General features: G+C 34.9%; 2 protein-coding genes across 27 annotated transcripts in view; one reads left to right on the top strand and one right to left on the bottom strand.

The window, feature by feature from the left end:
- Positions 1-14,958, bottom strand: part of C5H3orf80 (chromosome 5 C3orf80 homolog) — a 75,862-nt gene that overhangs the window by 12,676 nt on the left and 48,228 nt on the right. For 5 of the 24 annotated variants that reach the window (XR_009261946.1, XR_009261928.1, XR_009261930.1 and 2 more), the window contains one exon: positions 14,539-14,659. The exons of 8 other annotated variants lie outside the window; for them this stretch is intronic. Coding sequence is in view for 2 of the 16 variants with exons in the window: in XM_058730361.1 (XP_058586344.1) it covers positions 14,569-14,659 (91 nt within the window). In the remaining 14 variants the exon portion in view is untranslated. Of the gene's footprint in view, positions 1-13,413; positions 13,658-14,538; positions 14,660-14,958 lie in introns of those variants that run through there. 11 more of the 24 variants (XR_009261936.1, XR_009261943.1, XR_009261949.1 and 8 more) reach the window with 8 other exon arrangements.
- The window catches only part of IFT80 (intraflagellar transport 80), a 133,883-nt gene that overhangs the window by 110,756 nt on the left and 8,169 nt on the right, over positions 1-14,958 (top strand). For all 3 annotated transcript variants that reach the window (XM_058730351.1, XM_058730350.1, XM_058730352.1), the window contains 7 exons: positions 2,774-2,838; positions 5,180-5,315; positions 5,607-5,754; positions 6,852-7,023; positions 8,683-8,772; positions 8,856-9,028; positions 13,644-13,767. In XM_058730351.1, the coding sequence (XP_058586334.1) occupies positions 2,774-2,838; positions 5,180-5,315; positions 5,607-5,754; positions 6,852-7,023; positions 8,683-8,772; positions 8,856-9,028; positions 13,644-13,767 (908 nt within the window). The remainder of the gene's footprint in view (positions 1-2,773; positions 2,839-5,179; positions 5,316-5,606; positions 5,755-6,851; positions 7,024-8,682; positions 8,773-8,855; positions 9,029-13,643; positions 13,768-14,958) is intronic.

Raw genomic sequence — 14,958 nt, 5'->3', positions numbered from 1 at the left:
CTCCAGCTTCTATTCTATACCATTTGATATTAAAGGCCTGTATGTATCCAGGCATTGGTTTCTGTTTTGTATGTCTTGTTAACATTGTTTAAGTGGTAGATTTTCCATGCCTTGTTTTGCAATACTTGATAGGGGAAACTTTCTCCAGTTAGGTGCAATATCTATCCCTATAATATATTCAGGTAAAGGAGACACAACCACTTCACATAAAGCTTCTTCAATATACCATTTTTCATTTAAACATTCAACTTAATCCCATTAGTTCTTGCATTTCTCTATCCTCTCAATGTAATTGACTTCCGGTAGGGCTTAACAGGTTTTAGTTTTACAACACTAGGTAGCAGAAATATTCCCAAGTCAGACATAATATCCCAGTCCCATTAAACATTCAGGTAAGGGAGACACAGCCTCTTCATATAATTCTTGTTTAAACACTCCAGTGTTCATTCAGACTTCACCTTAACCATATTAACCCTTGCTTTCCTATGTTCTCTCAATTTAATTGTATTTCCCATTAGAACTTCACCAGTGGGTTTTGGTACCATAGTGCATCGGACTCTCACGTCAAGGAGTCCTAGAAACTTCTCTGTTCTGCCCCTGACCATTTTGCCCACTCCTGTGCATAAGACCTTGGTCCCCAATAGAGTTTTGAGCCAAGGAACTGGTCCTTTTCATCAACCCATATATTGATTAAATTGAGTAACCCCAGACAATTGGAGGTGAGGTTTTTCCTTGCCTTTTTGCCATACAGCTTTCCAGATTCCTCCAAACTAGGATGAATAAAGCAGATTTGTTTAAAGGCCTTCAATGTTGGGAGACCAACATGAACATGGACTCCCTTTGGTTCACCCAACCTCTGGTTTTTGACCCCACCGATGTTTGCTGTATTCATCCTATTTCTTAGTTTTTGACCCTGCTGGAATGAAGGCCTTGATGGTCCTATCTCTAATATGCCTTATCTCTAATCTTCCTTTCTGTCATTATCTAATTATTTTAGCCTTTTTTATAATTTGTTTTAGCATAACTTTCTCCTTGGGAAATGGCTCTGAGGATAGTGGCTGTACCTCAGGCTGACCAGAATCAGGATCTTCTCGAACACATTCCTTCAGTGGGGGCCCTGATACTAGAGGCTGTATTTGAGAGTGGCCAGAATCTATATTTGACCCATCTCTTACTTTTCATTTTACCTATTAGATATTATAATAACTATGGGACTGTATATTTTTCTCTTTTCTTATTATTTTGCATTTTCTTATGCATCTAGTGAGCCAACTCCCCCGGGAGATGGATCCATCATCTCAAATTCCATAGGTGACTTTTAACTTCTCACAGCTAATTGCAACTTAGCTGCTGTTTCATACCATGGGTGACCTTGTGGCTTCTAAGAGTCAGACATTCCTCATCCCCATTCTTTCATTCTTTCTCTTCCCAAGCCACATGTTTGTTTGTTTTTTAATATTTTAATTTATTTTTGAAGGAGAGAGAGAGACAGAGCATGAGCGGGGGGAGGAGCAGAGAGAGAGGGAGACACAGAATCCGAAGCAAGCTCCAGGCTCTAAGCTGTCAGCACAGAGCCTGACATGGGGCTCGAACTCATGAACCATGAGATCATGACCTGAGCCAAAGTCAGACACTTAACTGACTGAGCCACCCAGGTGCCCCAAGCCACATGTTTTTATGAGTTAGGGTTGGTGTAGTGAATCCTACCCTTCCAGACACCAACTATTCCATTTTTACCTTAACTGAGTGTATTACAATTAGTTTCTCATACTAATAACCTGGAGTTAACCCAGACTCAAAAGCTTAAAGGCAAAATTTTCCTCAAGACTGCCCTCACTTTGGACACTAGCCACAAGTCTCAGGGAGTCCTCAGGCCACCCATTTTGCTGACTGACTGGCTACAAATTCAGGGACTCCTATGACCCCTTCAAATTGGATAATTTGCTAAAATGACTCACAGGTATCAGGAAAGTGCTATGCATAGAATTACAGTTTTATTACAAAGGATACACACAGGATGAGGCCTAGGAAGGAACACAGAACTCCTGTGCCCTCTCATGGAGTCAGGGCACATCACCCTCCCAGTATATCAATATTGTCACCAATGAGGAAGCAACACTGAGTTTTTATGGGATTTTATTACATGGGCATGATTAATTAAATTATTAGCCACATTGATTGAACTCAACTTCCAGGCCCCTCCCACACACCAAATTCTGAAGCTGTCTAGGGCCCACCAAGAGTCTCCCCATTAGCATAATTAGGACATTCCTGTCACTCAGGATATTCCAAGGGTTGTTGAAGCTTCCTGCCAGGAACACAGGACAAAAACCGGGCAAATTACTAATTACACCACAGTAGTATACTGACCACAGGGAACGGAACAGTGCATAACACCTTGCCTAGTATTGTAGTAGGCACTTGACACATTTTTCTTTTGTAAAATATGATTGTCTATGATCTTATATTTGTCTGTATCAGAGTTCTGAAAATTAAAAATTACATCTAGATTTGGACTTTCCATTGTCAATCCTGTGGAGAAGTGAAGCCATACCATTAATAACTATTCTAATTAGGGAATGTATGTTTAGGAAGAAGTATTCTAAGAAATATGACCCTGTTAATAAGTAGGAATTTAATGCTGCTTCTCTTCTATCCTGATAGATACTGTATGGTCCAAAGAGTTAAATAATTTCTCATTAGGATTAAAGTTTACCAATAAAAATTCTAATGTAATATATTAACTAATGCTTTACTTTTTTTTTTTTTCAAGTAATCTTCCTTTTTGAGGCATCAACTGGAAAACCATTAGGTGACGGGAAGCTTCTTTCTCATAAGGTAATGGACATTAACTATTTCTAAAGTTAATTAGCCACTATTTACTTCCTTTTTTAAATTTAGTGTTTTCATTTTAAGGAAAATAAAACATAGAAATTAGTCTTCTATTTAAATCTGGTATGCATTCTACATAGAGTATTTTGCCTAAAAAATGTCATAAAGACTAAGCACTAGTAAACTCTGTAATAGAAAACTAATTGCAAATTAATTGGATAAAAGAATCTGACTTACATGTCTATTTTTCAGGCTCTTTACTGCTTTTTAATAAAATGTCCTATCTTGATTAAACTTTTAGCACCTATCAGTATATAAAAATGTTTTTATATTTCTAAACATCTTGCAGTTTTCTCATTGACCTGTCCTTAGCCAGCATTTTCTTTAGGTTTTAACACTGTAGTTAAACTGGAAAAAAAGTTCCATAGAAGTACGAAAAGACCCCAAACTGTGAATTGCTTATTGGTTTCTGATTTTTAGCATTAAAATAAACAAAGGATGGTGACACCTGGGTGGCTCAGTTGGTTAAGTGTCCGACTTCAGCTTAGGTCATGATCTCACAGTCTGTGAGTTCAAGCCCCACATTAGGCTCTGTGCTGACAACTCAGAGCCTGGAGCCTCCTTCAGATTCTGTGTCTCCCTCTCTCTCTGCCCCTACCCTGCTCGCACTCTGTCTCTCTCAAAATAAAATAAAGACATTAAAAAAATTAAAATAAACAAAGGAGGGGCATCTGGGTGGCTCATTTAGTTAAGCCTCCAACTTTGGCTCAGGTCATGATCTCACAATTTGTGAGTTCGAGCCTTACTTTGGGTTCTGTGCTGACAGCTCAGAGCCTGAAGCCTGCTTTAGATTTTGTGTCTCCCTCTTTCTCTGCCCCTCCTCCACTCATGCTCTGTCTCTCTTCTCTCAAAAATAAATAAACATGAAAAAAATTTTTAAATAAAGTAAATAAAGGAACACATTTTATTTATTCTAGTAAGAGATATATTTGGGTCTAAAGATGTTTTTAACTTTATTGTTCAATGCCACTAGTGAAGCCTGACTATATATTTTTTCTAATTTTTGTAATTATTAGTTTTAAATTTGAATAACAAATAAATTCAAAAGGTTTAGAAATGAAAAATTATAGAAAAGTATACAGTGAAAAAGTCTCCCTCCCACACCCCTTTTTGTCAATCCAATTCCATTTCATAATGGTAATTACCATTATTAAACTCCCTTTTCCTTTCAGAGATTTTTAGTGCATATACAAACAAAATTGATATATGTTTTTAACTCCTTTTTTACAAAAATGTAACATACAAGTCTGTACATTGCTTTTCTCACACAACACTATTTCTGGTGATCTTTCTATATCAATATATAAAGTGTTTTCCTAATCCTTTTCCCACAACCATACAGTGTAACATTTTATGGATGTATCTGAATTTATTCAACATGTGCTCAAATGATGGACATTTAAGGTACTATCATAACACCTTCAAAAAACAAAACAAATCCTAGCAAGTGTAAAAAAAAATTTTTTTTTAAGTCTTAGCAAGTCTTAAGACATAGTAAGCAGTAAATAAATCCCTCTTGGATTTAGTTGAAATGAATCCACACTGAACCATTTCCAAGTTATAAAGAAATTCATTTCAGTAGCTAGTATAATAGTGTAATAGATTAACGTCATATGCCAGAAATACTTTGCTATGTGGACAAAATACTAATCTTAAAGTCAGAAATCTGGACTTTAAATTCTAAATATGCTTGTTACCAGCTTTTTCTGAGCAAAATCACTTACTAGCTATGCATCTCAGTCTTTTTGTCCATATAGTAAGTATGGTGATACCTATAGCACTAGGTTGTTTCCTGTTTCACAGGAAATAAATGTGAGAGAATCTATAAAATTTAAGGGTCTAAAACATGAGATATTTTCATAAATGTATTCTTATAAAGCTTTAAAATATAGGCTCTTAGAGTACATTTTGTTATGGAACATAAATGTAATTAGTAGATCTCTCTTGTGATATTCAGACTTGCCTCACCCTTTCACTTTGTCTAGTAAAGGTGGGACAGGAGGACAAAAGTGTTTCTCAGCTTCCAGAGTTTCAAAAATATATACATTATATTATAGTGTTTTAAGGGGCATCTTTCCCCTGTAAATTAAAAAAAAGTAACTGTGCTTTAGCTTATGAATTAAATCAGTAGTTTAAAATTATTTATCAGGGACAGTTTATCATTCTAAGTAAGGGAGTGATATTTAATTGATCTTTAAATAAACACATTTTTATAATTAAATAATTTAAATGATCTGATATCAAGCACTAAAACTAATCCAATATTTTCATGTTTTCTAAATTTTAGAATGAAATTTTGGAAATTGCTCTGGATCAAAAAGGACTTACCAATGACAGAAAAATTGCCTTCATTGATAAAAATAGAGATCTCTATATCACCTCAGTGAAACGATTTGGGAAGGAAGAACAAATTATCAAACTTGGTAAAATAATTATAATACATTTAAATTTTTGATTGCTTGAATTAATCTCTGAATAATGCATTGAAAGAAAGACTTGCAAATTAAAAAAATGATGGTTCTAGGTAAAATATTCAAATATTCCCATAAATTTTTAAGTGAATTTTTGCAAATGTTTTCACCATTATACAATCAGAAAATAGAGTCATACCTACCAGAAATTAGATGGGGTCCTGTGTGTCAGTTGATTTTTAAAATATTTTAATACTTATTATAGTGGAACTAATCGTACATTAACATTCTTTTTAAAATAAGGAACAATGGTGCATACTTTGGCATGGAGTGATACATGCAATATCCTTTGTGGACTTCAGGATACTCGATTTACAGTGTGGTACTACCCCAATACAGTTTATGTCGACAGAGACATTTTGCCTAAAACATTGTATGAAAGGGATGCAAGGTAACTGCATTTACTGTTGGAATTGTTTATAGTGATAAATAACTCTAAAGTGTCATGTTTTTGCCTTTGATGTCAATCCTGAAAGGTACCTTTCACTCTACCAAATTGTTCAGCTAAAGCTAGCTTGATGAGATTTAAGTTTGGGGGTCAAGTTGAAAGTGTTGTATAATACTATTATATTTATTTGTTCCTTCTATGGATATAATTTTCCCTACATAAATATAATTTTCAAGCCTAATGTTTCAAGCCTAATGTAAAAAAACTCAGGTGGTTTTTTTTTTTTCAGTGTGGTTTAGTGATTTTAATATGGACATTTTTAAGATTTTTCAGTGTTACATAAAGTGTCAATCTTTATTCTTTTTCAGATTATCATAAATTATTAATTATTGTCATACTTTCAGGAATTTATGTGTCTCTAGAATTGAATTTCTAAATTAATATTAAAGATAGAAAAGCATATAAGGTTAATGAAGAGTCTTTTTTTTTAATTTTATATGCTTCAGAAAATACATGTATATTCCTAAATTCTCTAGGAAATAGCAAGATCTCTCACTCTTGACAAAATAAGAATACAAAACTTCTCAACTCCAAAACTTAGCTTAACTTTCAAATCTATTTTGAGTTCATTTAATATTCAATTCACAACTTTAGCAAAACCAGAGAAGCATCATTTTAAAAGTATTTAAACTAATGAAGTTAGTCACTTTACTTCAAGTTCACCTCTTTTTATTATCAGAAAATAATCTTAGAATCAGCTTAATTTTCTATTCATTTATACTTTCAAAAACTGAAGCTGTTTTTTAATCATTTGTATAATTTACCTTAAGGCTTAGGGAAAAAATTTTATTTCAAATGCTTTTAGGCATAGCTCCCAAATAATAATTTTTGCCGCATTAAACTTTTATATTTTGCTCCAACTGGAGCAAGTTAGATTCAAATGTTTATTTAAATATATACATTCTCCCTGAAGTTAACTTTTTTGGGAGTGAATTTTAGAGATTTGGAGACTTTATATCTGTGTCAAGTGTTAACTCCCCTCATTAGTATATGAAAGATTTTGCTCAGAATATAAATTATACTTTGCTTTTTCCCAACAGTGAATTTAGTAAAAATCCCCATATTGTGAGTTTTGTTGGAAATCAGGTAACTATAAGAAGAGCTGATGGCTCACTGATTCACATCAGCATATCACCATATCCTGGTATTCTCCATGAATATGTAAGCAGTTCAAAATGGGAAGATGGTGTAAGACTTTGTCGTTTTGTTAAGGTACTTTATTTTATTTTAGATCCATGTTTGTGTATATATTGTGTATTTACACATATCTTTGTGCAGGATAAGAAATGGTAACAGCTGGGCACCTGGGTGGCTCAGTAGGTTAAGCATCCGACTTTAGCTCAGGTCATGATTTCATGGTTCATGAGTTTGAGCCCCACATTGGGATCTGCACTGACAGTGGGGAACCTGCCTGGGATTCTTTCTCTCTCCCTTTCTCTCTGCTCCTCCCCACTCACTCGCAATCTCTCTCTCTCTCTCTTTCTCAAAATAAATAAATAACCATTAAAAAAAAAGAAATGGTAACAGCTAAGGGCTGGAAAATTGCAAATGAGATCATGTCTTTTTTTTTTTTTTTTTTTTTTTAATAAGTGAAGACATGAGCAACACAGGGGGGTAGATATTGTTGTGTGATTTACTCTTAAAGAAGCTATAATTTAAATGAGTAGTTTCTCTATACTGGCACATATAGACATCTTCTCTGGAACTTTTTTTAAAAAAAGCAGATTCCCAAGTTTTATCCCAAGAGAGCTTCTAATTTATTAGATCTGGAATGAACCCTGGGCATATTTTTAAAATTCCTCAGATGATTTGTACACCTAAGGTTAAGAACCTCTACTTTAATTTTTTTTTAAAGTTTGTTCATTTTTGAGAGATAGACAAAGCATGAGTGGGGAAGGGGCAGAGAGAGGGAGACACAGAATCTGAAGCAGGCTCCAGGCTCTGAGCTGTCAGCACAGAGCCCGACGCGGGGCTTGAACTCACGAACTGCGAGATCATGACCTGAGCCGAAGTCGTATGCTCAACCCAACCGACTGAGCCACCCAGGTGCCCCTAGAACCTCTACTTTAGACCAGCATTTCCCACTTGGTTGAATCCACTTGGTTGAATCCAGTATTTTCCAAACATATTTGACCACAGAACTTTTTTTTTAATTTTTTTTTTTTTTTACATTTTTATTTATTTTTGAGAGACAGAGAGAGACAGAGCACAAGGGGGAGGGTCAGAGAGAGAATGACACACAGAATCCGAAGCAGGTTCCAGGCTCCGAGCTGTCAGCACAGACCCCAAGGCGGGACCTGAACTCACAAACTGCAAAATCATGACCTGAGCTGAAGTTGGATGCTCAACCAACTGAGCCACTCAGGCACCCCTGACCCCAGAACTTTTTAATTTTACATGGGTTAGCATTGCTTAAGATAATACTTTTAAAATGACCTTTAGATGCTTTCCCTTACAATGAGTCGTTGATAGAAATCTGCTGTAATAGCATTGTCTGAGAACCTCACTATTTCTCTGGCTCCTTGTAAGTTACATTCTTTGACCTCGTCAGAAATACTGGAGGGTTTATAACCTTGAATTATCTTAAAAGTGTATCATAAGTTCAAAAATAAATCTTTGATAATTAGAAATGAAATTTTGTAATAATTTGTATTCAAAAGAATTTCTCTATGTGTTATTAATATATTTCAACAAAGTACCACGTGAAATCTCCACATGATTAATTTATTAAATTATTAGTTTTTTCAGTGCCATGCTCAACAATTTTTAATTTTTTCATTAAAATGTTAACTTTTATATATTTTAAGTCACTGTTTATTTTAAGGCAGTTCTGCTTCTAGTTGAAATAATTGTTCTCCTATTTCACTTCAGGAGCAAACCATGTGGGCTTGCCTAGCTGCTATGGCAGTTGCTAATAGAGATATGACTACTGCAGAAATAGCCTATGCAGCAATTGGTGAAGTAAATAATGTTTACTTACCTATATGTTTGCAGTTTTTCTTCCCTTTCTGTTACTCTACTTCATATATTTTTTCTTTTTTTAGATTGATAAGGTTCAGTACATCAATTCTATAAAAGATCTTCCATCTAAAGAATCAAAAATGGCTCACATACTAATGTTTAGTGGGAACATACAGGAGGCTGAAATGGTACTTCTTCAGGCTGGCCTTATTTATCAAGCGATCCAGATCAATATTAATCTCTATAACTGGGAAAGGTAATAAAAATGTTCTTCACCAATTCTAAAACCCAATTGATCTTAATGGTTTCTTCTATCTACCACTTGGTAAATTATGTTTTCCACTGTACTTAATAGTTTCCTAACATCACAGAAGAATTTATTCACATTTATATTTGTGAGTAGTTTGCCATTGAAGATTTATGCCTTTGCTAAACTTGTGATTGATTAGAAGTTGAGGTGTGAAGAAGAAAAGAGAATCTAGGATGTCTTCCAATTTTCTGATTTCAATAACTCAGATTGAATGAGTTATTCAATAACTCAGATTGAATTACTACCAATAGATGATGGTAGTAATATTGGCAGGTTTGGAAGGCAATATAGTGAGTTCAGTGTTAGGCATGTTGGATTTGAAATTTTGTGAAGAGATATATGATAATAGTTGATTAATGAACCCGGAGCTCATGAGCAAGATTTGAACTGGAAATGTAGATTTAGCAGCCATTAGCCAAGTGGGGGGCAGTTGAAAGAAAAGAATGGACACAATCGCTCAGAAAATGTGTGGAGTGAGAAGATATCAACTACATTTATGGGTTGGGTGAAAGAAAAGAAATCTGTTAAAAGATTTGAATAAAGCAGTCAGACAGGCAGAGAGAAGAGCCATGAGAAATTTGTGTGGCTAAGGAAGAAAGTCCATCAGATTTGAAATGAGGAGTGCTCAGTAGTAGCCTTCTCCTCTACATGAGGCTTTGACACATTGCTTTCTGAGAGTGAGTGGCACACTGCTCTTTGCTGTGGCATATCAGGTATCTCCCCTCACTCTCTCAGGTATTCATCTCTCAGGGAAGGGGCTGCAGTGCTTATACACACCTGAAGTTACTATGTTATAAAATTGGCATGCTGACTTTTTCAGGTTTGACATGTCTTTCATCACTTTTATCTATCTACCCCTACCCTACCATTTTTTAATAAGTAGATCCCAGTCATCATATCACTTTATTTATAAGCATTTCAGTATGTATCTCAAGGTTTTTAAAAATCTAACCAATATCACAGTCACACTTTAAAGAATTAACAATAATTCCTTTCAGTGTTCTTATTTCTCTGATCATTTCATAAATGTTTTATTTTGTTTTGTGGTTTGTTTGTTTGATTCAAGATCCAAAAAATGTCCATACATTATGACTCCTAGATATGTTTTTTTCTTTTAATCTATAGGTTTTCCTATTTCTTATGTTTTCTTATAATTTTCCCACTACAGAAACTGGGCCTTTAGAGTTTCCTATAATCTGGATTTTGCTGATTGCATCTCTGTGGTGTCATTTGACACGTTCCTTTGCCGCTTGAATTAACCATAAATTGGTGTTGAATCTAGAAACTTGATTAGATTTAGGTTTAATATTTTTTTTCCCCTTTTGGGAACACCTCGTATCACAGAGGTAGTGTTGAATATATTTTCACAATGACTGGTTGTCTTTCTTTTTGTGATGTTAGCAGCCATTAATAATCATTGCCCAGATCCATTAATTAATTAAAATACTGGAAGGATAGAATTTAAGCATTGGATGACAAATATATTAGATTTCTTTTAAGATCCCTGAATTTCTATATTTGTTTAAATCCTTCAGAAGGGAGCACATTTCATTTTGTTAATATGTTTATGCCATTTGAGAAGCAGTCTTGCTGATTTGTGCTTCTGTTATTCATATTTGAATTTGAAAATTACCTGCAACCTAATAAGTTGCAGCCCTTGAAGAGTTGTAGGTAAGCAGGTCATCTACTTGATGTTCACTTTGGACATTTGGTAGTAATCTGTTCTCAAAAATGGAAGTTAAGAGAGATAGACACTAGAAACTTTATGTATTAATAAAAAACAATTTCTCTGTTTCTACCAGTTATATAAAGTGATTTTGCTTCATTAAAGTTATGTAAAAGATCATATTTTGGAGTTACAAAATCTTTTTATATAACTTCCTTCTATTTAAAATCAGAGAGGATACATGGATTTATTCCAGCCCCATAATCTAATGTCACATTTGTTTGGTTGCCAAATAACCATTTTAAAGCTAAAGACCTGCTGTTCCCATAACCCTTATATAATTTGGAGTGAATTTCCTTCTCTGTGTGATAAAGAAACATTTCTTACCCAGTGTATGCTTTTAGAGAACATTTAAAATAGCACATATAATTTGAATGTTTACCTTTAGCTATTGCTCTTCAATCAGATAATTAATACATATTTTATATAATGATAATGACTATAATATAGATAATACTTAACATCTAGTATCTAAATGTGGTATTAGACATTATATTTTATCCTTCATACATAATTAAATGTACTAATGTTCCATGACAATGATCTCTTTGGAGATAATTTTCTTTTTGAAAAGTCCCAACCAAAAAATGGTTACGTATTCCCCACTTGGAATACTTCTGGTTTTGTACAATCAAAAATTCCTTCCCCAGTCATGTTCAGTCATAAAAAAGGAATGGGAAATGGCATTTTTCAGGTGCCAGAGGACTGGTTCACCAGAGTCTCCACTCACACATCCACACTGGAGTCAGAGCCTTAGGGATATATGGAGGGTGACATGAGAGAGGATTAGAAGGATTAAAGCATCATGGGGCGCCTGGGTGGCTCAGACCATTGAGCATCTGACTTCGGCTCAGGTCATGATCTTGTGGTCTGTGAGTTCAAGCCCCACATCAGGCTCTGTGCTGACAGCTCGGAGCCTGGAGCCTGCTTCAGATTCTGTGTCTCCCTCTCTCTCTGCGCCTCCCCTACTCGCACTCTGTCTCTCTCTCTCTCTCTCTCAAAAATAAATAAAAACATTTTAAAAATTAAAAAAAGAAGGATTAAAGCATCTTTACTTCTATTTCTCCTCTTTTGATACTCTATAAATTGGTTTTTGCCTTCTTGCATTTCACTTGTTTCTCTAAATTGCAGTACTTCTACATTCTTCTCTGTGTCCCTCTTTTTTTCTGAAAGACTTAAAGTCACAGAGGAATGAGGGAACTTTGTGAGGAGATTGTAATGGGTAGCAAATACTGATCCATGGATTTAGCAATATGTACATATGCTTTTATAAGAAATCATTGTGCTGAATTTTGGCATTATCATTTGTATTACACCTGACTTAAATTCATAACTTTTCATATTGTCTTAATATTTCTCTCGGTTTTCTATCAACTGTCAATTAATATACACAGCATATCTAAGATACTTAAAACAGTTTTTTTTAGTGTTTATTTTTGAAGGAGAGAGCGACAGAGCATGAGCAGGGGAGGAGCAGAGAGAAAGGGAGACACTGAATTCAAAGTGGGCTCCAGGCTCTGAGCTGTCAGCACAGAGCCCTGACCTGAGCGGAAATCAGGCGTTTAACCAACTGAGCCACCCAGGCACCCCTAAAATACTTTTTAAAGTGACTATTTAGGTCAAACCAATGCATGCTAAAAATGAAACATTTTCCTACTGAAGGGTCACATGTTGCAAAAATCTAGTCAGTAGTCAGTATTGTCTAAACAACGAATTTACAATAGTTGGCTCTGATACATAAATCATGATTGACCTATTCAGAAGTCATATATCATATGAGAAAGCAAGGGAACTTAAAAAAGGATATGCTTTAGCTATTATGATGGCCATTTCCCATACTTTAAAACAAGATTATAGTGAACAGTGTAGGAGAGCTATACTATACTGGATTTTTCCTGACTCAACTCATACGAGTTATGCACAGGATCATGGGCTGAGATACTTTCCAAAACCTACATACACAAATAGGCCAAGAACTGAGGATTAATCTTTTCATTTCCCTTGAAATTATCAATACATAGATTTTTATGTCTTTGGTATTGTACCACTGATTTTAGCAATTAATTTAGTTCTTGCCTGCTATTTAAATAAAATATTGCCTTGAAAATAACTTAAGTTACATTGAAAGATATTAATTGGATTATAAAATTTAAATGGGTATTAACTTATTCTAAGAATCAAATGGCAAAAGATTTTGTCAGATTTGTATTATCCACAAATTTTGGTTTTATAATATTTTAAATTTGCTGTGTTATCATAAAGGATATCAGTATTTAATTGAATATTGACCAGAATACATTCTAGACTGTAGATAAATAAATTCTGGAGCAGAATAAATTATAGACTTAAAAAAATTGTCAAGATAGTGGAACCACTTACATTGGGGGGGGGGGAGTTCATTCACTTGAATTTTATTATGATTTCAATTAATTTTTCAGTGAACATTTACCATACATAGACTATGGTATACTCACCAAAGAGAAATGAAACCTAGATCTCCCTTCAGTTAATGTACAGGTTATGGAAGAAACAGACTCGTAAATAATTATAATATCTGTAAGCAGTGCTGTCATAATAGTATGCATAAAATGTCATGGAGCACAGATAAGATAATGGTCTTTTATTTCTACAAGGAGGGCTGGTCAGGGAGAAGAGATGATGTTTGATCTGGACCTTGAAGTATAAGTTGGAATTTGCAAGATGGATGAGGTAGGGAATGGTGTTCCATATTGAAGGATGAGTGGAAAGGGAACAACATAGACCATTTGTCTCACTCTGTTACCCCAAAACTCTAATCCAAGCAATGCTGATTATCTGTTTTGTTTCTCATTATAGGGCACTTGAATTGGCTGTAAAATATAAAACACACGTTGATACAGTTCTTGCTTACCGGCAAAAGTTTTTGGAGACATTTGGTAAACAGGAAACTAATAAACGGTATTTGCAGTATGCAGAAGGTGTAAGTATTATACAGTATTTTACGATAATCTATATGCTTTGTAAGTATATATAATATTCATCTTAATAAGACAAAATTGGAATAATTCATACCATAATCTCAAAATCACTTTTTGCCTTATGATATTATAGTCTTATTTTGACTATATAATTATATTATTGATTTTTTTCTGGAATCTTAAAGCCATGTTTTGATGAACTCAAATCTGTTTTCGTATTTAATTTGTATTAAGGTTGGGTGCTAATTGATATTTTTAGATAAGCAATATAAATGGCTGGGATAAAGGTTTCTAACTCCTAAATTTTGTCTTCCACCAGCTGTCCCTTCTGCTCCAGGGGAAATATATAAGCACAGAGGGCACTGGCCAGAAAATGGATACTTTTTCACTTTGCAAAATTCTAGGGAGCTAGTTTGCACCTAGAGTGGAGCCTAGCCCAGGTAGACTTCACTGTCTAGAACCAAAGAAGGCTAAACCATTGCCTCTCAGATCCCTACCAGAATCTCAGGTTTCATCACTATAATTAGAAGAAAGTCATTCCAGTATGTATCAGCCCATGTGCATTTTGCCCAAGGGCCTAAAGCAGGACTATTGTAGCTACCTGCTTAGATCCATCTAGGCTCAGGCTACAGAAAGAGAGTTCACCTCTAGCCATGCAGACCCAAGAGACTTACAATCCCAAGACAGGGGCAACCTTCCTCCCACCTCTGTGAACCAGTTGATTTTCTCAGCCTTTTATTCATTTTATTAAAAAAATGTTTATGAGTGCTCACTCTGGGCCAGGTATTATGCTGGATGCTGAGTCAGATATGGCTTCTGTTTTTGTGGAGCTTGTAGACTATGTGGGAGTGCTGCTCCTTGGAGATGGAATAAAATGGAATGTTCTGACCTGTCCTAAAGGGCAGAGTAAATTAGAGGAACCTTAGGAAGAGGAAAGAAGGTAGGAAGAAGGTTCCTACAATTTCTACTAAAGCCAACATTATACATTTATCATATGACTTGATAAACTCAGTCTTTCTCTTCTTATGTAGGGAAAAACACAGTTCTTCCCTGCTATGAGTCTTTCACCTGTAAGTCTTCTTTACTATTCACACAGAACACTTCACTTCTGGTCACCTAACATGTGGAGGTTTCCCCTCATGCCAACAAGCAGTCTCCAACACCAGCTGTGTGTCCTACAATTTAACTCAGCT

The sequence above is a fragment of the Neofelis nebulosa genome, chromosome 5, assembly GCF_028018385.1.
Source record: "Neofelis nebulosa isolate mNeoNeb1 chromosome 5, mNeoNeb1.pri, whole genome shotgun sequence".
Classification (NCBI taxonomy): domain Eukaryota; kingdom Metazoa; phylum Chordata; class Mammalia; order Carnivora; family Felidae; genus Neofelis; species Neofelis nebulosa.
The sequence above is the reverse complement of the archived record's forward strand: the minus strand, read 5'-3'. Positions and strand labels throughout refer to the sequence as shown.